The following is a 27,697-nucleotide window of genomic DNA, read 5'->3' on the forward strand; positions in this document are numbered from 1 at the left end:
AGGCTCCGGGTCCGGACGCCAGTGGAGGGGTAGCTGGTGGGGGGGGAGTTTGTGCTGGGGATGCGGTAGGGAGGCCACTCCTCTCCCATCGGTCCATCCTCTCCATCATCTGATCCATCGCTGAGCCGATTCGGTGGAGAATGGTGGTATGATGGAGGACCCGTTCCTCCATCGATGGGAGAGGAGGGGAGGCTGCTCCTGCTGACTCCATAGCTGGTGCGGGATTCTGTCAGTAACTGCTAGGAGTGGTGGTAGGAGTCAGGCGCAGAGAGCAGAGGTAAGGAAATTTGTGTTTATTCCATAAAACACAAAACGGTCGACGCCAACACAACCGGTGTGAAAAATGCAAAGTGCCCAGAACAACAGGTACACAGCATGCATATAAAATAACACTTGTCGATCGCCAGCACATCCAATAACAAAAACACACTCTGACGCAAAATAATTACGCACAAACCTGGGTGGGCTAAACAGGCTTAAATAACCATAAATCAAGAGAACCAAATGAGGAACAGGTGCAAACAATAAGACATACCAAACGAAAAGGAAAAAGGGATCAGCGGCGGCTAGTAGGCCGGTGACGACGACCGCAGAGCGCCGCCCGAGCAGGCAGGGGAGCCACCTTCGGTGGAATTCGTGACATTCCCTGCCAAATTTACACCTTCACTATTACAGTGAAACGTTTTGTCCAGGAAGTTGTCTAAAAGGGATGGAATTTGTTGTTACCTAATTATTTTTTTGGTAGATTTCTACACTACTTTCCTTCCATCGATAACATTTCTTAATATTATGTAGTTCCGTTGGCTTTAATGCCTCATGATTGAGTATTGCTCTGTTCAGGTAGACTGTGATTTTGCTCTAATCTGATAGGGGTGTCAGTGGGCTGACTGTGAACGCTCTGAGAGACTCTGGGTTGAGGTCAGTGATAAAGTACAACAGTACCACTGCCAAGGCATGAGCTGTAGGTGTACCTACCATAGGAGTCCCCTCAAAGCCCAATGACTATGTACATACCCAGCATGCGACAGAGCTGCAGGAGTTGTGACCCGTTTTTGTTGGTTGTTTTGTCACAGTTGTGTCTGCGGGGTGGGGTGGGGGGTAGGTGTTTGTTCCTCTATGTGCTGAGAGTGTCAGTTTTAATGTCCAGTTCTGGCATTTAGGTCGTCACAGACTAGTACATGTCCCTGGGACTGGAAACAGTTCATCTCTCCTTCTAGGATGGAGAAGCTGTCACCGTTAAAGTATGGGGATTCTATTGGAGGAATACAGGTAGCACACATTAGTCTTTTTTTCTCTAATTTCCTCATTAATTTCTAGCCAAATGTAAAATGTTCCTGTTTTGACTAATTTAATAGAGTGGATTAGATCTGCTCTATACCAAATTAGCATACCCCCTGAGTCTCTTTCCTGTTTCATACCTGGCAGTTTAGTAGATGGGACTACCAGCTCTCTTTACCTAGAGGGAAACCGGTGGGTCCGTCTCCTCTATACCATGTTTCTTGTAGTATGATAATGTCTGTATTTACAATTTCTTTTAGGCCAAAGGCAGATAACCTCAGACCTTGTATATTCCAGGATGTTTTCCTGTGGTTTTGGCTCTGACCATTACAGTAGGTGTGAACAGAGCATGTTGAGCATCTGATACATACCTCTTAGTTCGCAGGATGGGGCTTGGGGGTGGGGGGTGTATTAGTGGGGGTTGGGCCTGTTGCTCTGCTCACGGCTGGGCATATGTGCGGCTGTCATGTTGAGGTCCTTGCTGCGGGGGCAGAGGCATGGGGGGAGGGCAGAAGAGGCATAGGTCTGATCTGGAAGGGCCTATATAGGGTTTGGCCAGGGTTTGCTTGGTGGGGGGGGGGGGGGGGGGGTTCTCGGCTGGTGTGGATGTGGTTGGTGATGATGTGGTCTGGTGTGCGTCTTCTTGGTGCTGGTTCTCTCGGTGCAGGTCCTTCGGGAGGGGGTCTCGCAGGTGTTGCTCCTGTGTGAGGTGCTGGGGCTGCAGTTGAGGGTGACGTCTCCCTTTCTCTCTCTCTGCCTCCCCCCCTGGTCTCTGACAACCCCCCCATTCTGACCCCCCTTTGGTCTCTGACCCCCATGGTCTCTGACACCCCTGGTCTTTGGAAGCGCCAGGCTCTGTGAAGCCCTTTGTTCCAGGCCAGGGCAGCAGGGCTGTGTGTGTCTGGGTTAATGAGGCAGAACTCCGGTTAGCAGGCAGGGCCAGGCTGGGCTCCAGCGTCACTGGGTACATAACCCTGTATGTCACTCACTGGGGCGGGGCACAGCCAAACAGGGATAAAGACAGAATAGAGAGAACAGAGAGGACTGGTTAACATACAGGCTTAAAGTTTAGAGACACGCACATGCACATGCATGCACACACACACACACACACACACACACACACACACACACACACACACACACACACACACACACACACACACACACACACACACACACACACACACACACACACACACACACACACACACACACATACTTGCCAATGATAGGTGGACTATTCAGTGTATTATATTTATTGAGAAGAAGAAAGCACCTCTTAAATATTTTCCCTCCTAGCATTAATAGCTGAAGGGTACAGGCTTTGTAAACCCCCAGACTGACCCAGAGGGACACTGGCTAATCACAGAGAACAGGAATGGATGGATGAATCAGACACAAAGTTCATGTATGTATGCTTATCTGTAAATGCAGACAGACTTATAGGCAAATAGAGACACTGACAGAAAGAGGAGCCGACACACACAAGAGAAAGAAGAGACACATTGATATCTCCACAGTGTGGTGTCAGCGCTCTTTGTAAACCTCTTCTCCGGTGTTCCCCCGGGGTCCAGATGGATGAGGGGTGAAACCTGACCCTGGACGGACAGATGTGATGTGTGTGTGTTCGTGCATGCATACGTACGTGCGTGTGTGTGTCTGTGTCTCTGTGTGTGTTGTTCAATAGCTGGTGTCTGGGGGTTACTCCACACGCTGGAACCAGTGACCTGCTCAGATGAGCAGATAGAGGAAGGAGGGAGAGGGGTGGGGGGGTGGCCCCATAGATAATTACAGTATGGGAGTGGAGAACAGAACAGCTGGTGCTGCACTAAGGGACTGAACGAAGGGGCAAGGGTAGAAGGAGGGAGTGGTTGTTAACCTCTCTGGATGTCTCTATCGGAGGTAAAGGTCTTGGTACGTCTGGTTGTATGGAGTAAGATGGGTTCCTTTTCAACCTCTCCTCTCCTTTAACCTCCCTGTGAGTGGCTCAGTCACGGCCTGTAGAGTTTACTCATTAACTCAGGGCCTATTGTGCAAGGTGTCCCACCCTGCCTGCCCTTCTTGACCTGAGCCCGTGGAGCTTGTTTTTCAGCTGCGCACTGTTATTCCTGGGGGTCAAAGGGCACCCGGTGCAGGATGTTACGTCAGGGCTTTGTTTTGTCAGTGACCACCGACTTTCTAGGAACGCTGGTATGCTATGGCAAGCGGCCATTATGGGGGCAACGGGCCGTTGAGGGGTAGGGTTAGGGTTAGGGTTAGGGCTACTACCCTCTATTCCATTCTACTCCCCTCTACTCCCCTCTACTTCTCTCTACTCCCCTCTACTCCCCTCTACTTCTCTCTACTCCCCTCTACTCCTCTTTACTCCCCTCTACTCCCCTCTACTTCTCTCTACTCCCCTCTACTCCTCTTTACTCCCCTCTACTCCCCTCTGCTCCCTTCCGCTCCCCTCCACTCCTCTCTAATCCCCTCTACTCCTCTCTACTCCTCTCTACTCCTCTCTACTTCTCTCTACTCCCCTCTACTTCTCTCTACTCCCCTCTACTCCTCTCCACTCCTCTCTAATCCCCTCTACTCCTCTCTACTCCTCTCTACTCCTCTCTACTTCTCTCTACTCCCCTCTACTTCTCTCTACTCCCCTCTACTCCTCTCCACTCCTCTCTAATCCCCTCTACTCCTCTCTTCTTCTCTCTACTCCCCTCTACTTCTCTCTACTCCCCTCTACTCCCCTCTACTTCTCTCTACTCCCCTCTACTCCTCTTTACTCCCCTCTACTCCCCTCTACTTCTCTCTACTCCCCTCTACTTCTCTCTACTCCCCTCTACTCCTCTCCACTCCTCTCTAATCCCCTCTACTCCTCTCTTCTTCTCTCTACTCCCCTCTACTTCTCTCTACTCCCCTCTACTTCGCTTTAATCCCATCTACTCCCCTCTACTCCCATCTACTCCCCTCTACTCCTCTCTGCTCCCTTCTGCTCCCCTCCACTCCTCTCTAATCCCCTCTACTTCTCTCTACTCCTCTCCACTCCCCTCTACTCCCCTCTACTTCTCTCTACTCCCATCTACTCCTCTCTACTCCCCTCCACTCCCCTCGTTTCCCCTCCACTCCTCTTCCCTCCACTCCCCTCGACTCCCCTCGACTCCCCTCTGCTCCCTTCCGCTCCCCTCCCCTCCACTCCACTCCACTCCCTCTCTCTACTCCTCTCTACTCCCTTCTACTCCTCTCCACTCCCCTCTAATCCCCACGACTCTGCTGGACTCACCTATACTCCTCTCTATTCCCCTCTACTCCTCTCTGCTCCCTTCCGCTCCCCTCCCCTCCACTCCCCTCTTCTCCACTCTACTCCCCTCTACTCCCCTCTACTCCCCTCTACTCCTCTCTATTCCCCTCTACCCCCCTCTTCTCCTCTCTGCTCCCTTCCCTTCCACTCCCCTCCACTCCCCTCTTCTCCACTCTACTCCCCTCTACTCCTCTCTATTCCCCTCTACCCCCTCTACTCCTCTCTGCTCCCTTCCACTCCCCTCCACTCCCCTCTTCTCCACTCTACTCCCCTCTTCTCCACTCTACTCCCCTCTTCTCCACTCTACTCCCCTCTACTCCCCTCCGCTCCCCTCCACTACCCTCCACTACCCTCTACTCCGCTCTACTCCACTCGAATCCTCTCTACTCCCCTCTGCTCCCCTCTGCTCCCATCCACTCCGCTCTACTCTTCTCTACTCCCATCTTCTCCTCTCTACTCCCCTCTGCTCCCATCTACTCTTCTCTACTCCCCTCCACTCCTCTCTGTTTGCTTCCACTCCCCTGCACTGCCCTCCACTCCGCTCCACTCCCATCCACTCTGCTCTACTCTCATCTACTCCCCTCTACTCCGCTCTACTCCCATCTGCTCCCCTCTGCTCTCCTCTGCTCTCCTCTGCTCTACTCTACTCTGCTCCCCTCCGCTCCCTTCTGCTCCCCTCCGCTCCCCTCTGCTCCCCTATACTCTGCTCCTTTTTAGGTCTGCTCTTCGTTCCTCTGCCTTGCTCCTCTCTGCTCTCCTCTACTGCTCTCTGCTCTGCTCTGTTCTGCCCTCCTCTGCTCCTCTCTGCTCTCCTCTCCTCTCGCCTCTCCTCTCCTCTCTTGCGTCACTGAGGCTGATATCGCTGCTAGGAGGCCACTTAGTCATAACTGATGACCAGGATCACTGTGTAATACAACAAGATACCGAAGGGGACAGTTTATGTCAGACAGAACGGCAGAAGTGGATATGAGGAGGGGAAGGAGGGAGGAGGGAGATAGAGAGAACAAGAAAGCAATGTGGTGCAGACAGGAGAAGAGAAGTCAATAATGTTTTACAAGCAGGCAGTGTAAGATATGTGAAGAATGCACATCATTAAATGCATTGTGAAGGTAGAAAGTTAAAGTAAAATGAGGGGATGCTCTGTTGATGGAGCTTGTAACTGAGGGGAGAAGGGACGTTGTTAAACTGGTTAGTGTGTGTGTTTGTATTGCAGACAGACTGTGTGAACTATGTGAAGATAGTGCACCACTACAACCGCACCCACCTATATGCCTGTGGAACCGGGGCCTTCCACCCCACCTGCGCCTTCGTAGAGGTGGGACAAAAGATGGAGGTAAGAGACACACATACAAGAAAACACACACACACCTCCAGCTCATCTGTCATCTTCCTATTTCCCAGCTCTCTCTCTTTCATCCACCCACAAGTAGAGACCATGGATGAGATCCTATCTGATCACCTGTTATATATCTATGATGGTTCTACTCTGCACTGTAACCCACCTCTCTCTGTCTCTCTCTCTCTCTCTCCCTCCCCCCTCTCTCTCTCCTCCCCTCCCTCTCCCTCTCTCTCACCCCTCTCCCTCTCGCTCTCCCTCCCCCCTCTCTATCCTCCCTCTCCCTCTCTCTCCCCCCTCTCCCCCTCTCTCTCCCTCCCCCCTCTCTCTATCCTCCCTCTCCCTCTCTCTCCCCCTCTCCCTCTCTCTCTCTCTTTCTCCACCCTCTTCCTCTCTCCTCCCTCTCCCTCTCTCTCCCTATCCCTCTCCCTCTCTCTGCCTCCCCCCCTCTCTATCCTCCCTCTCCCTCTCTCTCCCCCCTCTCCCTCTCTTTCTCTCTCTCCACCCTCTTCCTCTCTCCCTCCCTCTCCCTCTCTCCCCCCTCCAGGACTATGTGTTCAGGATTGACCCGTCCAAGGTGGAAGATGGGAAAGGGAAGAGCCCATATGACCCTCGTCACCCTGCAGCCTCAGTACTGATAGGTGAGTCTTGCATTTCTGCCAGCCTCTCAGACGGAGTAGGTGGAAGTTTCTCCGTATCTGATACAGCGTCAAATGCTTGTCATCCTCTTAACGGTTTCAAATGATAAATAGCTTAGGTAATCTTTTTCCTAGATCTGTGGTTAAGGATACATTCAACCTTTAGTCTATCAGCCTACTCTACTAATTGTATTTACTATGACTGTGATATGTGCTTGTCCCACCTAGCTATCTAAGATGAATGCACTAACTGGAAGTCGCTCTGGATAAGTGTCTGCTAGATGACTAAAATGTACACAAGTACACAAGAGCCTTCAAGGCATCTTTTAGTGGTTCGAGATGGCACTGCAGCCACTTACACAGGTACTATAAATTCGTAGCGTAGCAACTTCATGTTGTCCCCCTCTCTTTCTGTCTCTAAGGTGATGAGCTGTATGCGGGTGTGGCCACAGACCTCATGGGAAGAGACTTCACCATCTTCCGCAGTCTGGGGGGACGACCGTCCATCCGCACTGAACAACACGACTCACGCTGGCTCAATGGTGAGTGTGTGTATGTGTTGAGTGTGTGTGTGTGTGTTGAGTGTGTGTGTGTGTGTGTTGAGTGTGTGTGTGTGTGTGTGTGTGTTGAGTGTGTGTGTGTGTTGAGTGTGTATATGTGTTGTGTGTTGAGTGTGTGTGTGTTGAGTGTGTATATGTGTTGTGTGTATATGTGTTGTGTGTGTGTGTGTGTGTGTGTGTTGAGTGTGTGTATGTGTTGAGTGTGTGTGTATGTGTTGAGTGTGTGTGTGTGTGTTGAGTGTGTGTGTGTGTGTGTGTGTGTGTGTGTGTGTGTGTGTGTGTGTGTGTGTGTGTGTGTGTGTGTGTGTGTGTTGAGTGTGTATATGTGTTGTGTGTTGAGTGTGTGTGTTGAGTGTGTGTGTTGAGTGTGTGTGTGTGTGTGTGTGTGTGTGTGTGTGTGTGTGTGTGTGTGTGTGTGTGTGTGTGTGTGTGTGTTTTGAGTGTGTGTGTGTGTGTGTGTGTGTGTGTGTGTGTGTGTGTGTGTGTCTTGAGTGGGTGTGTGTGTGTTGAGTGGGTGTGTGTGTGTGTGTTGAGTGTGTATATGTGTTGTGTGTGTTGAGTATGTGTATGTGTTGAGTGTGTGTGTTGAGTGTGTGTGTGTGTGTGTTGAGTGTGTATATGTGTTGTGTGTATATGTGTTGTGTGTGTGTGTGTGTGTATGTGTTGAGTGTGTGTGTGTGTGTGTTGAGTGTGTGTGTGTGGGTGTGTGTGTGTGTTGAGTGTGTATATGTGTTGTGTGTGTGTGTGTGTGTGTTGAGTGTGTGTATGTGTTGAGTGTGTGTGTGTGTGTTGAGTGTGTATATGTGTTGTGTGTGTTGAGTGTGTGTGTGTGTGTTGTGTGTGTGTGTTGAGTGTGTGTGTGTGTGTGTTGAGTGTGTGTGTGTTGAGTGTGTGTGTGTGTGTGTGTGTGTGTGTGTGTGTGTGTGTTGAGTGTGTGTGTGTGTATTGAGTGTGTGTGTGTGTGTGTGTGTGTGTGTGTGTGTGTGTGTGTGTGTGTGTGTGTGTGTGTGTGTGTGTGTGTGTGTGTGTGTGCGTGCATGTGCATGTGTGTGTCGCTAAACTTTAAGCCTGTATGTTAACCAGTCCTCTCTGTTCTCTCTATTCTGTGTGTGTGTGTGTGTTGTGTGTGTGTGTGTTGAGTGTGTGTGTGTTGAGTGTGTGTGTGTGTGTGTGTTGCGTGTGTGTGTGTGTGTGTGTGTGTTGAGTATGTGTTGAGTGTGTGTGTGTTGAGTGTGTGTGTGTTGAGTGTGTATATGTGTTGTGTGTGTGTGTTGAGTGTGTATATGTGTTGTGTGTGTGTTGAGTGTGTATATGTGTTGTGTGTGTGTGTTGAGTGTGTGTGTGTGTGTTGAGTGTGTATATGTGTTGTGTGTGCACTGTTTGTCAGTATGGGTGTGTAGCTGCCTATATAAGTATGTGTTGTTGATACTATTAGCATGATTCCTACGAGACCAAGTTTGTCAGCATATCTCTAATTGTGTCTGATTGTGTGTGTATCAAGTGGTAACATTTTCTATGAGACACACACACATATAATGGCTCATATAAGTGAATGGATAATGACTATTGTGCCTTATAGTGCATTATAACACATGCAGTGTTTTCTCCTCAGAGCCTAAGTTTGTGGGTTCGTTCTGGGTGCCAGAGAGTGAGAACCCAGATGATGATAAGATCTTCTTCTTCTTCCGGGAGACGGCGGTGGAAGCTCAGGGTCTGGGGAAGTCCACCTACTCCCGTATTGGACAGCTCTGCAGGGTGAGAACACCACTCAGATTATACTGTACCTGTACTGTATTACAGCTTATACTGTATCACACTGTACCACACTGTACCATACTGTACCTGTACTGTATTACAGCTTATACTGTATCACACTGTACCATACTGCACCACACTGTACCATACTGTATTATACTGTACCATACTGTACCTCACTCTATCATACTGTACCACACTGTACCACACTGTACCTGTACTGTATTACAGCTTATTCTATATCACACTGTACCACACTGTACCATACTGTATCATACTGTACCATACTGTACCACACTGTATCATACTGTACCTGTACTGTATTACAGCTTATACTGTACCATACGTATCATACTGTACCTGTTCTGTATTACAGCTTATACTGTATCATACTGTACCTGTACTGTATTACAGCTTATACTGTATCACACTGTGCCACACTGTACCACACTGTACCACACTGTATCATACTGTACCACACTGTACCATACTGTACCATACTGTATCATACTGTACCATACTGTACCACACTGTATCATACTGTACCACACTGTACCACACTGTACCATACTGTACCACACTGTACCATACTGTACCACACTGTACCATACTGTACCATACGTATCATACTGTACCTGTACTGTATTACAGCTTATACTGTATCATACTGTACCTGTACTGTATTACAGCTTATACTGTACCATACTGTATCATACTGTACCTGTTCTGTATTACAGCTTATACTGTATCACACTGTGCCACACTGTACCACACTGTACCATACTGTACCACACTGTATCATACTGTACCACACTGTACCATACTGTACCATACTGTACCACACTGTATCAAACTGTACCATACTGTACCATACTGTATCACACTGTACCATACTGTATCATACTGTATCATACTGTACCATACTGTATCATACTGTACCTGTACTGTATTACAGCTTATACTGTACCATACTGTATCATACTGTATCATACTGTACCATACTGTATCACACTGTACCATACTGTATCACACTGTACCATACTGTATCATACTGTATCATACTGTTTCATACTGTACCATACTGTAGCATACTGTATCACACTGTACCATACTGTATCATACTGTACCATACTGTATCACACTGTACCATACTGTACCATACTGTATCATACTGTATCATACTGTACCACACTGTATCATACTGTACCTGTACTGTATTACAGCTTATACTGTACCATACTGTATCATACTGTACCTGTACTGTATTACAGCTTATACTGTATCATACTGTACCTGTACTGTATTACAGCTTATACTGTATCACACTGTGCCACACTGTACCACACTGTACCATACTGTACCACACTGTATCATACTGTACCTGTACTGTATTACAGCTTATACTGTACCATACTGTACAATACGTATCATACTGTACCTGTACTGTATTACAGCTTATACTGTATCATACTGTACCTGTACTGTATTACAGCTTATACTGTATCACACTGTGCCACACTGTACCACACTGTACCATACTGTACCACACTGTATGAAACTGTACCACACTGTATCATACTGTACCTGTACTGTATTACAGCTTATACTGTACCATACTGTACCACACTGTACCATACTGTATCATACTGTACCACACTTTATCATACTGTACCTGTACTGTATCATACTGTACCTGTACTGTATTACAGCTTATACTGTACCATACTGTATCATACTGTACCTGTACTGTATTGCAGCTTATACTGTATCATACTGTATCATACTGATAAGGTGAATGCACCAATTTGTAAGTCGCTCTGGACAAGAGCGTCTGCTAAATGACGTAAGTGTAATGTAAATGTATCATACTGTACCACACTGTATCATACTGTACCACACTGTAGCATACTGTACCACACTGGACCATACTGTACCACACTGTACCATACTGTATCATACAGTACCACACTTTACCATACTGTACCATACTGTACCACACTGTACCATACTGTATCATACTGTACCATACTGTACCTCACTCTATCATACTGTACCACACAGTACCACACTGTACCATACTGTATCAAACTGTACCACACTGTATCATACTGTACCTGTACTGTACTACAGCTTATACTGTATCATACTGTACCACACTGTACCACACTGTACCATACTGTACCTGTACTGTACTACAGCTTATACTGTATCATACTGTACCATACTGTATCACACTGTACCATACTGTATCATACTGTACCTGTACTGTATTACAGCTTATACTGTACCATACTGTATCATACTGTACCTGTACTGTATTACAGCTTATACTGTATCATACTGTACCATACTGTATCATACTGTACCTGTACTGTATTACAGCATATACTGTATCATACTGTACCATACTGTATTTTACTGTACCACACTGTACCATACTGTATCATGCTTAATCATACTGTTTCATACTTAATCATACTGTATCATACTTAATCATACTGTATCATACTGTACCATACTGTATCATGCTTAATCATACTGTGCCATACCGTACCCTAGCTAATACTATTCCATACATTCATAACTTTTGTTTAGGCTCTGGCGTACACATACAATATACTGTGTCATTGACACTGTTTTGTATACAACATTATTCGATGTTTATTGTTCAAACAACAGTTACATATTATTACGGGTATCTTGACTTTATAACATTGGTCTATAATGTCTATTTGGTTTGTTGTTGCAGAATGATATGGGTGGCCAGCGTAGTCTGGTCAATAAGTGGACCACCTTCCTGAAGACTCGTCTCATCTGTTCTGTGCCAGGCAGTGACGGCAGTGACACCTACTTTGATGAGCTCCGTAAGTAACCGTTAAAGTCTGAGTTCGTTATGTGATCCTAGCTCTCACTCCAGGCTATATCTGGCCAGGGGATATCTACACACAACCAATGAAGATTCATCTGAGCTAAATGGACAGAGCGGGAGGTTATGTTTGTGTTTCTCTGACCTTTGACCTCTGACCTGTGTACCTGCCACAGGGGACGTATTCCTGCTGCAGACCAGGGACAGGAAGAACCCTCTGGTCTACACCGTCTTCTCTACCTCTAGGTCAGAGTTTAAACAAGGCGATGTATTAAGTTATTCTGTGTGTGTGTGTGTGTGTGTGCGTGCGTGCGTGCGTGCGTGCCTGCGCGCGCATGCGTGTGTGTTACTGTAGTTCCTGACTGTGATAGTGTGTTTAATAGTAGACCTTGTCTCTAACTGTGCGTCCCCTGCCTCCCAGCAGCAGTGTATTCAAGGGATCAGCCGTGTGTATCTACACCATGAATGACATCCGCAGGGCCTTCCTGGGGCCCTTTGCCCACAAAGAGGGGCCAAACTATCAGTGGGTCCCCTTCCAGGGCAAAGTCCCCTACCCACGCCCTGGCATGGTACGTAGCTCTGTGGAAATTTACTGAACGCAGATGGCTACCCGTTGTTTCCACAATTCACTGAACAGAAAATACATCCATCCCAGCTCTGCAGGTTTTGCTGCGAAGACACAAAATCATTAGATCATTTGTTTTGGTATTGTCCACATGTAGCTTGTTTTTTGTGGCAGGTTCGGGAATGGCTGAAGAATTGCAACCTTTACCTGGAGTTAACTCTGCCAATAGCACTGCTGGGTGATCTGAAAAGTCATAGTCATTCAGTCAATAAAATAATAATACTCTTATCAAAAAATGTTATCTTCAATTTACAATCTGTATAAACTATGAGAATAGAAAGGTTTAGAACTTTTGTAAAACAAATATTTATGGCAGCTAGAATCAAAACTGGATGGTCTTCAGAGATAGATGGGAGGGGTCGAGGGTAGCTGAAGATTTGGACTAAAAACAAACAACATCCGTAAAATGTATATAGTATGTGTCAGCTGGAAGCCTGTTGTCCATTAGTTTACTCCAATTAGGGGAGGGGATGGTAGGGTTAGGGGACAACAATAAAGAAGGAAAATATATTTAAAATAATATATTTATTTCCTAAATGATATATATATGGGGGATTGGAAATGATGAAGACAATTACATTGATAGAAGCCACAATATATCTGCAATATTAAAGCTGATCTTCCCACAATTTTTTAAAATAAAATATAAACAGCGATATCATAATCGACAATGACTCAAGTGAAAGTGAAAGTTACCCAGTAAAATACTACTTGAGTAAAAGTCTAAAAGTATTTGGTTATAATTATACTTCAGTATCAAAAGTAAAAGTATAAATCATTTCACATTTCTTATATTAAGCAATCCAGACGGCACAATTTTCTTGTTTTTCTTAATTTATGGACAGCCAGGGGCACACTCCAACACTCAGGACATAACTTACAAATGAAGCATTTGTGTTTAGTGAGTCTGCAGATAAGAGGGATGACCAGGGAAGTTCTCTGTGTGTGTGTGTGTGTGAATTGGACCATTTTCCTGTCCTGTTAAGCATTCAAAGTGTAACGAGTGCTTTTGGGTGTCAGGGAAAATGCATGGAGTAAAAAGGAGTGTGTACATTGTTTTCTTTCGGAATATAGTAGAGTAAAAGTTGTCAAAAATACAAATAGTAAAGTAAAGTACAGATACCCAAAAAAATGACTACATAGTACCCTAAAGTATTTTTACTTAAGTACTTTACACCACTGAAAACAGACTCCCCAGAAGCGGCATAACTCTACCCCTGGTGTAAACAGACAGGCCTTTTTTCACACTCCTTTTCTCCTATTAGCCCCCATTACTTAAAGATACAGCATTTGACAGTGCATTCAATGAAAATAATAAACATTAAGTTCATAGATCATAGAAACGCATATTCTTTACATACAATGTTTGGTCTAGGGATGCCCATTTACCCTTTTAACCTTTAGTTAGAGGACCATGTCTGTTTTTCACTTCAGACTCATTTAGATAGGCCTATATGTGTAACATTTGTTACAACCTGTTTTAACTCATAATAACCTCCCGATAACCTCATAATAACGTTATAATAACCTGGTAATTACCTTATAATAACCTTATTAACCTGATAATAATCTTATAATAACCACAATAACCTCATAATAACCTTACAATAACCTCTGTACTGTCACTCTGTTTGACCCCTTAGTGCCCCAGCAAGACATTCGGCAGTTTCGAGTCCACCAAGGGTTTCCCTGACGACGTGATCCAGTTTGCCCGTCACCACCCTCTGATGTTTAACCCTGTATACCCCCTGAACCGCCGGCCAGTCTTCCTGAGGACCAACGTAGACTACAGCTTCACCCAGATCGCTGTGGACCGGGTGGGCGCCGCCGACGGGCAGTATGACGTCATGTTCATTGGCACAGGTAACTACTTATATGTAGCCCTTACTCGTTATGCTTTGCCTGGTCCCAGATCTGTTTGTGCTCTTGCCAACTTCAATGCTGTCATTTTCAATCCAAACATTTGGCATGACAATTCCATTAGGAGTTGTCAAGAGAGCAGAAACAGACTGGCATCCACACTTATACACACTTATACTGATAACGGTGTAAGTGTGCTTTGTTTTCCCCCACATTGTACTCTTGGCACTTCTGTGTGTTATACTAACTAGAATGTATAAAATGAGCAGTGTGTATATGGAATAGTAAGCAGGGATAGAGTGTGTGATCCAGTCTGAAACCTGTCTGTGTTGTAGACAAAGGGACAGTGCTGAAGGTGATCTCTGTACCTAAAGAGAGCTGGAAGAACATGGAGGACCTGCTACTGGAAGAGCTAGAGGTGTTCAAGGTGAGAGGACCCATCCATCATGCTGCTTCCGTATATATACATTACTGAGTATATTATGGAAGAATATAGTTATGTTTATATTTAGGAGTGGGATAATCAACCATTTATTCTTCTCTGCAGGATGCCTCATCCATCATTAACATGCAGATCTCCTCAAAGCGGGTAAGAGACACTTACCTCTAAAGAATCTGTTAAGTATCTTCTTAGGGGCATAGAAAGGTGGGGGAGAAAATACATAAATACAAGGCAAATGAGAAAAGAGCTAACATAACATCAGAAGGATAGGCACCAATGTGCTAGCTCTCCAAGACGAATTCAAAGATATTTAACATCCATTTGACTGTATGTCACTAACATTGCTCCTCTATCTCTCTCTCTCTGCCCATAGCAACAGCTGTACGTGGGTTCAGACATGGGTCTGGCCCAGGTTCCTCTGCATCGCTGCAGTGTCTATGGGAAGGCCTGTGCTGAGTGCTGCCTGGCCAGAGACCCATACTGTGCCTGGGACGGCACCTCTTGCACCCGCTACCTTCCCAACACCAAACGGTAAACAAATTTCCAAACTCTAACATACAACCTAACATGCTATCTTCCCAACACCAGATGGTAAACAACCTACAGTACATGCTATTTGCCCAACATTGGACCCTAACCAACCTTACCCACTACCTTTAAAACTGTAAACATCACCAACCCTGATCCTCTACCCAGCCAACTCTAAACTCCCCAACCCTACTCTTCCTGTACATACCCCAATGGACTACTACCCTAGTCATTATAATCACAAGAGATCAGACATATCAACGCTTTGTACTATGTTCTATCAACACTTCACTTTGTTCTTGTTTTCCAGGCGTTTCCGTCGTCAGGACGTGAGGAATGGAGACCCCAACACCCTGTGTTCAGGAGGTAAGACTCTTTCACTCTACTGTAACTCCCGAACTCAGACTTTCACAGAAATTAGGCTGATGTCAATAGGAGATTTCAAGTTAGCATTCAGCGCACTGTGACCAGGAGCTAACTCCCTCTCCCATGCTCCCACTCATAGAGGGCAGGGGGATTAGTGGGATTCTGTGCCATAATCTCTCTTTGGCCCGTGCCAAAGCCACATCCTGACCTCCCTCACCCCTACATCCCAGACTACAATAGAGCATTCTGTCACTCACAATGACATGAATTATTATACAAATTACCCAAATGGCATGACATGGTGATTTCACACAATTATGTCATATCATGTGCTCAGTGAGGGTGTTGCACAAGAAAGGGAAAGGTCTGTGTGATTATCTCAGAGTTTGGATGGCGTATGCACATTTACTTACACTACTGGAAATAATAAGTTGTCAACGTCAAGACTGTAAAATAAATGTTGAATAAAATTGCAATCTCACATTATCTGATGGGGTACAGACCACCACAAGCACCGCGTGGCAGAGAGGAGGCTGTTTGGGGTGGAGGGGAGCAGTACCTTCCTGGAGTGTATCCCCAAATCCCTGCAGGCCAGAGTGACCTGGACCTTCCAGAAACACCCCCACAACCCCAGGGAAGAGGTGAGAGCACATAGAGGGAGGGATGAAACTACTAGGCAAAATTACAGTTAACAGATGAACAGTTGAGAGGTCATTCATAGTAACTCTTTCCCCTCCAATAATTTTTTCAACAATATTCAAGTGATTTTTGGTTCACATTGACTGTTTCAAGCTCTAATCTTCAGTTATGTGTGCTTTAATCATCCAGCTGCGTCTAGATGACCGTGTCCTGCACACAGAGCGGGGACTGTTGGTAAGGAGGGTACTGAAACGTGACACGGGCCTCTACCAGTGCCACGCCATGGAGCACGGCTTCACCCAGACCCTACTGGACATCACACTGGAGGTAGTACCCTCCTCTTCCTCCTCCCCCTCTCCGCCCGCTGACCCTCTCCTCCGATTGGACCCCCGTAACGGCGGCCCACCCTCCACCAATCAGAAGATGTGGTACCGGGACTTCATGCAGCTGGTGGACCACCCCAATCTTAGCACCGTGGACCAGATCTGCGAGCAGGTCTGGGCGCGCAAGAATGCCCAATCGGAAAAGAGCTTCCCGGCTTCTCCCGCCAAACAGGCCCCGCCCCTCAGCCCTGTGGTCCAGGCCACTAACAAGAAGTGGAAGCATCTTCAGGACATCCGCAAGGGGAGGAACCGCCGAACCCACGACGGGAAGCCCTCCGCACGAGCACCGCGAAGTGCAGGGGAGTAACAACAAACAGAGAGAGAAGGAGAGGGACTGATACAGACAGAGTTTAGGGAGAAAGGAAAAAAGAGGAGGAAAAGAGAGGGACAGAGACTGATAAAGACCAAGGACTTATTGAGGGGGTCAACCACACACACACATCACCTCCTTCTTTGTGAATATTTACCTTCCGACACCCCACTATCTACTGCCCCATGATGCTTCACTCTTCCCTGACACCTGACCCCTGACTACCACGCCTTGCTTGTATTGCCTCCTATTAATACCCCGTCCTAATTCTATCTGCCCCAGCTGTCAGTCACTTTGTATGCACTCTGCTGGAGAGCTTCTGATAGAGACCTCACCACAGCAGAATAAACTGAACAGCCAGCCAGCCAGCCAGCCAGCCAGCCAGCCAGCCAGCCAGCCAGCCAGCCAGCCAGCCAGCCAGCCAGCCAGCCAGCCAGCCAGACAGACAGACAGACAGACAGACAGACAGACAGACAGACAGACAGACAGACAGACAGACAGACAGACAGACAGACAGACAGACAGACAGACAGACAGGTTAAAGGATGGCTCAGTGTGTGTAACTCAATCTCTCAACGGAAATACAACTGGCTCGTAACTGGAATATCAGAATGGAAACAGACATACACACATTTACAATCCATGATGACAATGAATTTGATGATGATACGGATGACAAATCGTGATATGGATAAAAACAATGGGATCAAGACAGAATACACATAACTCCAAATGCAGATTGATCCACATAGATATAATCACATTTCATGTGTTTTATATGCAAAGATAACATAATGTAGATGTGTGCTTTGTGGTAGAGCTAGGCTTCGATATACTTCTTAGCATTTTGGTCCGAACAACTACAGATTGGAAAAGGCACTATACTGTCATTCCAGTGTATATAGAGTACTCACAATGAGGGTAGATTCTGAAGCAGAGAGAGTGTACAGGATCAATACAATGGTTCTATTGTGATTTTGTTTTACAAAATGGCTGACAAGGTAGAGCAAGTGGAAGATTTTCTACATATATGTTCATGGGGTGACAAGAAATTTGTTTTGTGTTTTATTTAGTCATTTATTTAAATTATCTGTGTGTATTTTCTGATTGTAATGACTTGTGTTGTGTGCTGACACAATTACATGTGGGAGTTGAGATGGTACTAGTGACAGACTGCACAACATCAATGTGTAGGTGGGATTGCAAGGCCTTGTGAAAGAATAGTAGACTTTAAATACGACATCCCATCTTTGGGCTAAAAGCATGATATTTATGTGTGAAAACATCTTGATTCTTATTCTAAATGGTACCTACTTTGTTCTTTTACACTGTTTATCTAGATAAGTGATATGTGTGTGTGTGTGTGTGTGTGTGTGTGTGTGTGTGTGTGTGTGTGTGTGTGTGTGTGTGTGTGTGTGTGTGTGTGTGTGTGTGTGTGTGTGTGTGTGTGTGTGTGTGTGTGTGTGTATGTGTATGTGTGTGTGTGTGTATGTGTGTGTGTGTGTGTGTGTGTGTGTGTGTTGGCAAGAGAGCTGAAGAGTGTTTCTGGTCAATTCCCTGCTATGTAATATGTCCATTATATCATAAACACATACAGACAAATATCACCGCTGAGGTGCCAAGAATTGCAAAAAATGACAGTTTTGTCTGAATTCAAGGACAATAATCAGGTACAATAAAACAAAATCAGAATGTACAGACATTATAAGAACTTCCCTCCTTCCTGCTTTTTCTGTAGGCCCGTCTCTGTGTGTCAATTACACAGGATACCTTTGCTGCCTTGTGTTCAGCAAAACCCGTTTGTCCTCTGTGAAGTGGTGTGAGTAGAGCACAACCTAGTGTTTTTTCCGTGCATAGACCTGGCCTGGTCCAAGGACTTTCTGTGGTACGATTCAATATACTTACATATAGTCTTTTGTGAAAGACAAATGGCTTTGTAAAATAAAACATGCTTTTCCTTTTTTTCCTTATCCCAGTGGAATCTACGAGAGCATTTAGATGTGTTAAATCCTGTCTGTTATTTATACCTGCTTTATAAAGATGTAATTATTAACTCTTGAATGACTGAGGAAAATAAGTTAAGTGGACTGTAGTTTTGTGCTCTTTAATTGCATGACCAAGGTTAGTGGCTACATATGGACAATGGAGACTTTGGCTGCCTCCCTAAATGGCACCCTATTCCCTAAAGTGCACTGCTTTTGACCAGGGCCCACAGGGTTCTGGTCAAAAGCAGTGCACTATATAGGGAATAGGGTGCCATTTGGGACGTACTCTTTGAGATAGCCCAAAGGTCTGCAGATGGCGATATTGAGTGGTTTCATCTTACCGTCCAAAGGGAATGTATGCAGCCGGCTGTAAACTCGTGTCCCACGTGGACCTGTTCGTACATAAAACATTCTCCATTCAGGCTGCAAATGTATACATTTCATTCTTAACTTGATTTAATGGTGAGAAAGCAGATAAAAATGGAATATGCATACTTTATGAAACACCATTTTCCACCACCATGCTACAGTAGCTAATGCTAGTCCTGGATGATGCATATCGCGTTCAGCCAATCAGGTTGCAGCAGTCAGTTTTTTCACCCCTGGTCTGATAGTTTCAAAATAAAAGACTGCTGCAACCTGATTGGCTGAACGCAATACGCAACATCTAAATATAATAAAATCAAATTGTATTGGTCACATGAACATATTTAGCAGATGTTATTGTGGGTGTAGCTAAATGCTTGTGTTCCTAGCTCCAACAGTGCAGTAGTATCTAACAATTCACAACAATACACACAAATCTAAAAGTAAAATAATGGAATTAAGAAATATATAAATATTAGTACGAACATTTAGCTACTCTACCATGATGGTGGAAAATAGTGTTTCATAGTGAAAGTAAGCATATTTTTCCTGTTTTTTCTCTCTACCTTCTCGCAATTAAATTGGGTTAAGGAGAAAATTGACGCCTTAGCAGCCTGAATGGAGAATGTTTTATGTATGATCTGGTCCAGGGGGGATGGGAGTGTATAGCTGGCTGCATACATTCCCTTTGGATGGTAAGATGAAACGACTCAATATCGCCATGTGCCGGCCTTTGGGCTACTTCTGAGAAGTGCGACTGAGTTGAGAAAGCACAATGTTCAATATGGTTATGCTATGTATTTATGTGCGCAGATAAGCTAATATGATGTGGTGGATTTTTTTGTTTTCTTGTAGAGACTAAGGGCTCTATTCAATCTGTATTGCTGAAGCGATAGAGTTTGCACACTAGAAATGTTAAGGCCGTTTCCGATTGAGCTGCCTTTAAATATCACGCTGTAACTCTGAACTTCTGTGATACGGATTGAATAGAGCACTTATATTTGTACCATAGGCCTACACATTCTCCCCAAAAAAAACATAATGAAAAAATCTTTCTGTAGATTTTGATCCGGTTGTCCAATTAGCATCATTGTTCTTCACACTGCCCTCCAATCGCTGATCCTTTCTATTCCTTGCTATGTTACGCACCCCAACATTATTTCTGAGAGAGAAAGAGTGTGTGTGTCTGTGTCTGTGTGCGTGCATGCATGAGTGTTTTGTGTATGTTTTGGGGAAAGGAGAGCTGATATTGGTTAAGGAGGAGAGGTGGTCTGTGAAGACAGTTCAAAGGCCAAAGTTGACATGGTGCACTGTATTACTTCCAAAGTTCTTTGTGGATTGTTATGTCAGATTGTTTTTAACACAATAAAATACCCAGTTACTTTACATCTGAGTAGTTTACTGTCATATGTCATCTACTATGTTTTACACTACTACTGAGTATTACAGCACAACTATGGTATTTAGGCCTGCAGCCTTACATCAACAGCCAACAACGATGCAATTCCTATTTCGTACACAGGATGGCATCCCTGTATCGACAGAGAGGGAGGGCTCTGTGCCTGTACTGTGGAGAACTGGGAGCCCCGTTTCACTCTCCTCTTCCCATTATCTACAAACCAATCTGTGCCTTCATGTCCCCCAACCCCTTATAGCCCACCACTGCCCCTTGACATTCTCCAGGAGCGGCTTTTGTGGAAAAGGGGGGTTAGTGGAGCAACCATACCAACATTATGCCTCACATTCTTCATAGAAATATCATAATGACCCTGCTGTCACAGAGCTAATCCATGCTTTCCCCAGTTTGGAATGTTCATGCCCATGCCCATGCACAAATACAAATACAAATACAAATCCACACACACACACACACACACACACACACACACACACACACACACACACACACACACACACACACACACACACACACACACACACACACACACACACACACACACACACACACACACACACACACACACACACACACACACACACACACACACACACACACAGAGCAATCGTAAACACAAGGAAATTAAATTGGGGATGTACAATGCATTCGGAAAGTATTCAAAACTCTTGTATTACGTTACAGCCTTATTCAAAAATGGATTGAGTTGTTTATTTTTCTCATCAATCTACACACAATACCCAATAATGACAAAGCTTGCTAGTAGAGAAGGGCTTGGTATGTGTGTATGAACTCATGGGCTGGGGGGTCCGTGGGGTCCTAGGACCAGCAAGCCTAATTGAGGACTCATTTCCGCAGCCTGTTTTACAGGGTCACAGAGGGGCTTAGATTAACATGCAGTTGAGTACCTCATTCCCTCTCCTGAGATTACAGGGCACCCTCAGAGGGGCACACATTGCACCAGCATGTAACAGGACAGTATACACTGTTTGAATGTTTGATTTTTAAAATATTTTTATTTAATTTATTTAACCCTTATTTTACCAGGTAAGTTGACTGAGAACACATTCTCATTTATAGCAATGACCTGGGGAATAGTTACAGAGGAGAGGAGGGGGGATGAATTAGCCAATTGGAAGCTAGGGATAATTAGGTGACCGTGATGGTTTGAGGGCCAGATTGGGAATTTATCCAGGACACTGGGGTTAACACCCCTACTCTTACAATAAGTGCCATGGGATCTTTAGTGACCTCAGAGAGTCAGGACAACCGATTAAGTCCCACCTGAATGACGGCACCCTATGCAGGGCAACGTCCCCAATCACTGCCCTGGGGCATTGGGATATATTTGTAAACCAGAGGAAATGGTGCCTCCTACTAACCCTCCAACACCACTTCCAGCAGCATCTGGTCTCCCATCCAGGGACCGACCAGGACCAACCCTTTCCCTAACTCTAACGTCATGCCCATACCCCAGCTCAATCCTAATCCTAACTTCATGCCCATACCCCAGCTCAACCCTAATCCTAACTTCATGCCCATACCCCAGCTCAAAACTAATCCTAACTTCATGCCCATACCCCAGCTCTACCCTAACCCTAACTTCATGCCCATACCCCAGCTCAACTCTAACTGCATGTCCATACCCCAGCTCAACCCTAACCATAACGTCATGCCACTAACCCTAACGTTAGATTCATGCCCATACCCCAGCTCAACCCTAACCCTAACGTCATGTCCATACCCCAGCTCAACCCTAACCCTAACGTCATGTCCATACCCCAGCTCAACCCTAACCCTAACGTCATGTCATACCCCAACTCAACCCTAACCCTAATGTCATGTCCATACCCCAGTTCAACCCTAATCCTAACGTCATGGCATACCCCAACTCAACCCTAACCCTAACGTCATGTCATACCCCAACTCAACCCTAACCCTAACGTCATGTCCATACCCCAACTCAACCCTAACCCTAACGTCATGTCCATACCCCAACTCAACCCTAACCCTAACGTCATGTCCATACCCCAGCTCAACCCTAATCCTAACGTCATGTCCATACCCCAGCTCAATCCTAATCCTAACCAAAACCCTAACCCTAAACCTAAAGTTAGCTTCATGTCCATACCCCAGCTCAACCCTAACACTAATGTTAGCTTCATGTCCATACCCCAGCTCAACCCTAATCCTAGCCAAAACCCTAACCCTAAACCTAACGTTAGCTTCATGTCCATACCCCAGCTCAACCCTAATCCTAGCCAAAATCCTAACCCTAAACCTAAAGTTAGCTTCATGTCCATACCCCAGCTCAACCCTAACACTAATGTTAGCTTCATGTCCATACCCCAGCTCAACCCTAATCCTAGCCAAAACCCTAACCCTAAACCTAACGTTAGCTTCATGTCCATACCCCAGCTCAACCCTAACACTAATGTTAGCTTCATGTCCATACCCCAGCTCAACCCTAATCCTAGCCAAAACCCTAACCCTAAACCTAACGTTAGCTTCATGTCCATACCCCAGCTCAACCCTAATCCTAGCCAAAACCCTAACCCTAAACCTAACGATAGCTTCATGCCCATACCCCAGCTCAACCCTAACCCTAACGTCATGTCCATACCCCAGCTCAACCCTAACCCTAACGTCATGTCCATACCCCAACTCAACCCTAACCCTAACGTTAGCTTCATGTCCATACCCCAGCTCAACCCTAACCCTAACGTCATGTCCATACCCGAGCTCAACCCTAACCCTAACGTCATGTCCATACCCCAGCTCAACCCTAAGCCTAACGTCATGTCCATACCCCAGCTCAACCCTAATCCTAACGTCATGTCCATACCCCAGCTCAACCCTAACCCTAACGTCATGTCCATACCCCAGCTCAAGCCTAATCCTAACTTCATGCCCATACCCCAGCTCAACCCTAATCCTAACGTCATGTCCATACCCCAGCTCAATCCTAATCCTAACTTCATGTCCATACCCCAGCTCAACCCTAACCCTAACGTCATGTCCATACCCCAGCTCAACCCTAATCCTAACGTCATGTCCATACCCCAGCTCAACCCTAATCCTAACGTCATGTCCATACCCCAGCTCAATCCTAATCCTAACTTCATGTCCATACCCAAGCTCAACCCTAACCCTAACGTCATGTCCATACCCCAGCTCAACCCTAATCCTAACGTCATGTCCATACCCCAGCTCAACCCTAATCCTAATGTCATGTCCATACCCCAGCTCAACCCTAACCCTAACGTCATGTCCATACCCCAGCTAAATCCTAACTTCATGCCCATACCCCAGCTCAACCCTAACCCTAACGTCATGTCCATACCCCAGCTCAACCCTAACCCTAACTTCATGCCCATACCCCAGCTCAACCCTAACACTAACTTTAGCTCCTAACCCTAGCCAAAACCATAACCCTAACCCCCACCAAGTAAGTTCTTGTTTCACTGATTCTCATGCACCTAAGAGAACGCTAACATAATAATAATAATTTGATGGGGGCTTATAGTTGTCCTATTTCAAATATGTTTTTGCATACCACAACTCCTCGAGACACCCTCTGAGAGTGGGGTCACAGCCAGAGTCACCCTAAAGCTCAAGGGCACATCGAAAAAGAAATTCACATTGTTGGCTCTGGGATTGGAACAAGCAACCTTTAAGTTACTGGCCCAACACTTTTACCGCTAAGCTACCTACCTAACTACATCATTTGATTTTAATTTAATTTATTAGGATCGCCATTAGTTAACGCCTGTCATGTCTTTCAAGGAGCAGGAAATGGGTGAGTCAGGCGCAGGAGACAAAAGGTCCGTAGAAAAATATTGAATTAAGTCCAGAGTGAATGCAACGATTAGGCAGGGTGCAAAACACAAGCAGGAGGTAGAACAGCTCCAAAACTCAAAATACACGGGACGCAGCCCGGCAACCCTAATGCCTAATATCAGCGTCATGTAAATCAAAACACATAGGAAAATAAATCCAGCCCTAAACCCAAAACGTAACACGAAACAATCCCGCACAACTCCAAACAAGAAACTGACAAACTAAATACCCTCCCACTAATTACAAACAAGAAACAGGTGCGTACTAAACAGACATAACTAACAAACACATGAAACATGGATCGGTGGCAGCTAGTAGGCCGGCGACGACGACCGCCGAGCACCGCCGACCGGGGAGTGGCGTCACCTTCTGTGGACGTTGTGACAACGCCAATGGCGACAGCTAGTCTTACTGGGATCCGACACATAACGAAAAAGACATTACATACAAAAGGCTTTACAATTTACATACATTAACATGGTGTGTGTGTGTGTGTGTGTGTGTGTGTGTGTGTGTGTGTGTGTGTGTGTGTGTGTGTGTGTGTGTGTGTGTGTGTGTGTGTGTGTGTGTGTGTGTGTGTGTGTGAGTTGCTTCCAGTGTTGTTTTGCACATGATCACAACCCTAAGGGGGAAACTTTATGGGGCTACCACTGGGCCACTGGAATGTGTCAAGGAGTGTAATCTCCTCATCTCAGCTCTCGGCGTCCTGGCCGGGGGAAGAAGAGAGATATTTACAGTATATACAGTATACAGAGAGAGAGAGAGAGAGAGAGAGAGAGAGAGAGAGGAGAGAGAGAGAGAGAGAGAGAGAGAGAGAGAGAGAGAGAGAGAGAGAGAGAGAGAGTGGGGACTGAGGCAAGTGGCTTCTACATCCAGCAGTCATCATAGGAGAATCATCATTTCTCTGTCTCTCACTCAATGATTTAATCACTGTGCTTTACTGCCTGAGGAGAGGCCAAGTCTCTTCATTTACTGTGTAATACTCACTAATTTTCCCTAACTTCCTAATGTAGTTTTCTTACTGAGCTTATTCGTTATTTTTCATTAGTCAAGCAGGACATCTACAGTATATGTTTAAAGGTGCAGTCTGAATGAGTCTGTCCTCTGTGGTTAAAGAGTTAAAGGGGGGCCAGTGTCCAGTGCAGGCAGTATGGTGGAAAAACCCTGAAAAGTCTCTCACTCTCCCTCTCCTCACTCAAGCATTGTAACAACTACTTAATGACACATACGCAAACACATAAACGCAAACAGACACACACACACATACCCCCCACCCCCCACTATGCAGTGACAGGTCTAATGATGAATGGTTCTAATTAGCAGTAGTTATCTCCCTCTTGTTGGAGTGATTAACCCAAGTGTGTTGTGTTGGGGAGAGTGTTGACATAAAGGAGGCAGGGGTTCAGTGACAGCCCTCTCACTCCCTCCCCTCCCCTCCCCTCCCCTCCCCTCCCTGAGCCCTGGACCCTGGGCCACGAGCAACGCTGACAGATCTAAGGCACAACCACAACACCACACAACCCAAACACACACCAACAGAAAGTGTTTCTTTAAAAAACAAACAGCGAGAGGTGGGCAGAGAGCGAGGGAGGAGAAGGCGGAGAGGAGAGGACAATGAGCAGAGTGTGTGGGGGAGAGGCAGAGAGAGACAGAGAGAGGCTGGGAGAGACAGAGAGAGACAGAGAGAGGCTGGGAGAGGCAGAGTGAGGCCGAGAGAGGCTGAGAGGGCTTACACAGCCTCCATGGCAATTTACACAAAACGGATGCAAACCGAACCTCAAATTACCACTTAAAATAAGTATGTTTCATTAGGGCTTGAACAACATTATCTTAAAGGATCAGATGCTGGATAGATGGTAGTTGATGGGGGAAATGTTGTGGGATTTATTTTTATTATAATGTTTTTTTTTTAAATGTTACTAGTTAAGAACAAATTCTTATTTACAATGACAGCCTACCAGGAACAGTGGGTTAACTGCCTTGTTCAGGGGAAGAACAACAGGTTTCTTCCTTGTCAGCTCACGGATTTGATCCAGCAACCTTTTGGTTACTGGCCCATCGCTCTAACCACTAGGCTACCTGCCACCCCGAAATACTGTGATGTCATCTAGCTGTCTGCTTCTCTGTGATATAGCGTGCCTGTGGTCTTTTATTTGTATGTATTTTTTATTTCACCTTTTACTTAACCAGGTAGGCTAGTTGAGAACAAGTTCTCATTTACAACTGCGACCTGGCCAAGATAAAGCAAAGCAGTGCAACACAAACAACAACGCAGAGTTACACATGGAATAAACAAACGCACAGTCAATAACACAATCGAAAAAAATCTATATACAGTGTGTGCAAATGAAGTAAGATAATGGAGGTAAGGCAATAAATAGGAAGTCGTGGCGAAGTAATTACAATTTAGCAATGAAACACTGGAGTGATAGATGTGCAGAAGATGAATGTGCAAGTAGAGATACTGGGGTGCAAAGGAGCAAAAAAATAAATAACAATATGGGGATGAGGTAGTTTGATGGGCTATTTACAGATGGGCTATGTACAGGTGTAATGATCTGTGAGCTGCTCTGACAGCTGATGCTTAAAGTTAGTGAGGGAGATTTGAGTCTCCAGCTTCAGTGATTTTTGCAATTCGTTCCAGTCATTGGCAGCAGAGAACTGGAAGGAAAGGCGGCCAAAGGAGGAATTGGCTTAGGGGGTGACCAGTGAAATAAACCTGCTGGAGCGCGTGCTACAGGTGGGTGCTGCTATGGTGACCAGTGAGCTGAGATAAGGCAGGGCTTTACCTGGCAGAGACTTATAGATGACCTGGAGCCACTGGGTTTGGCGAAGAATATGAAGCGAGGGCCAGTGAACGAGAGCATACAGGTCGCAGTGGTGGGTAGTATATGGGGCTTTGGTGACAAAACGGATGGCACTGTAATAGACTGCATCCAATTTGCTGAGTGTTGGAGGCTATTTTATAGATGACATCGCCAAAGTTAAGGATCAGCAGGATAGTCAGTTTTACGAGGGTATGTTTGGCAGCATGAGTGAAGGATGCTTTGTTGCGATATAGGAAGCTGATTTTAGATTTAATTTGGATTGGAGATGATTAATGTGAGTCTGGAAGGAGAGTTTACAGTCTAACCAGACACCTAGGTATTTGTAGTTGTCCACATATTCTAAGTCAGAACCGTCCAGAGTAGTGATGTTGGACGGGCAAGCAAGCGCGGGC

At 45.7% G+C, this 27,697-nt stretch overlaps 1 protein-coding gene across 2 annotated transcripts in view; it reads left to right on the forward strand.

The window, feature by feature from the left end:
• sema3b (sema domain, immunoglobulin domain (Ig), short basic domain, secreted, (semaphorin) 3B) overlaps nucleotides 1-18,930 on the forward strand; it is an 87,584-nt gene extending 68,654 nt beyond the window's left edge. For both annotated transcript variants that reach the window (XM_082959940.1, XM_082959942.1), the window contains 14 exons: nucleotides 5,775-5,894; nucleotides 6,445-6,538; nucleotides 6,958-7,077; nucleotides 8,708-8,850; nucleotides 11,600-11,714; nucleotides 11,893-11,962; nucleotides 12,141-12,285; nucleotides 13,985-14,204; nucleotides 14,537-14,628; nucleotides 14,749-14,790; nucleotides 15,017-15,174; nucleotides 15,482-15,537; nucleotides 16,039-16,178; nucleotides 16,366-18,930. In XM_082959940.1, coding sequence (XP_082816066.1) covers nucleotides 5,775-5,894; nucleotides 6,445-6,538; nucleotides 6,958-7,077; nucleotides 8,708-8,850; nucleotides 11,600-11,714; nucleotides 11,893-11,962; nucleotides 12,141-12,285; nucleotides 13,985-14,204; nucleotides 14,537-14,628; nucleotides 14,749-14,790; nucleotides 15,017-15,174; nucleotides 15,482-15,537; nucleotides 16,039-16,178; nucleotides 16,366-16,866 — 2,016 coding nt within the window. In that variant the 3' untranslated portion in view covers nucleotides 16,867-18,930. The remainder of the gene's footprint in view (nucleotides 1-5,774; nucleotides 5,895-6,444; nucleotides 6,539-6,957; nucleotides 7,078-8,707; nucleotides 8,851-11,599; nucleotides 11,715-11,892; nucleotides 11,963-12,140; nucleotides 12,286-13,984; nucleotides 14,205-14,536; nucleotides 14,629-14,748; nucleotides 14,791-15,016; nucleotides 15,175-15,481; nucleotides 15,538-16,038; nucleotides 16,179-16,365) is intronic.
• Nucleotides 18,931-27,697: the final 8,767 nt, after the last annotated feature.

Source organism: Salmo salar, chromosome 13, assembly GCF_965601325.2.
Source record: "Salmo salar chromosome 13, fSalSal1, whole genome shotgun sequence".
Taxonomy (NCBI): Eukaryota; Metazoa; Chordata; class Actinopteri; order Salmoniformes; family Salmonidae; genus Salmo; species Salmo salar.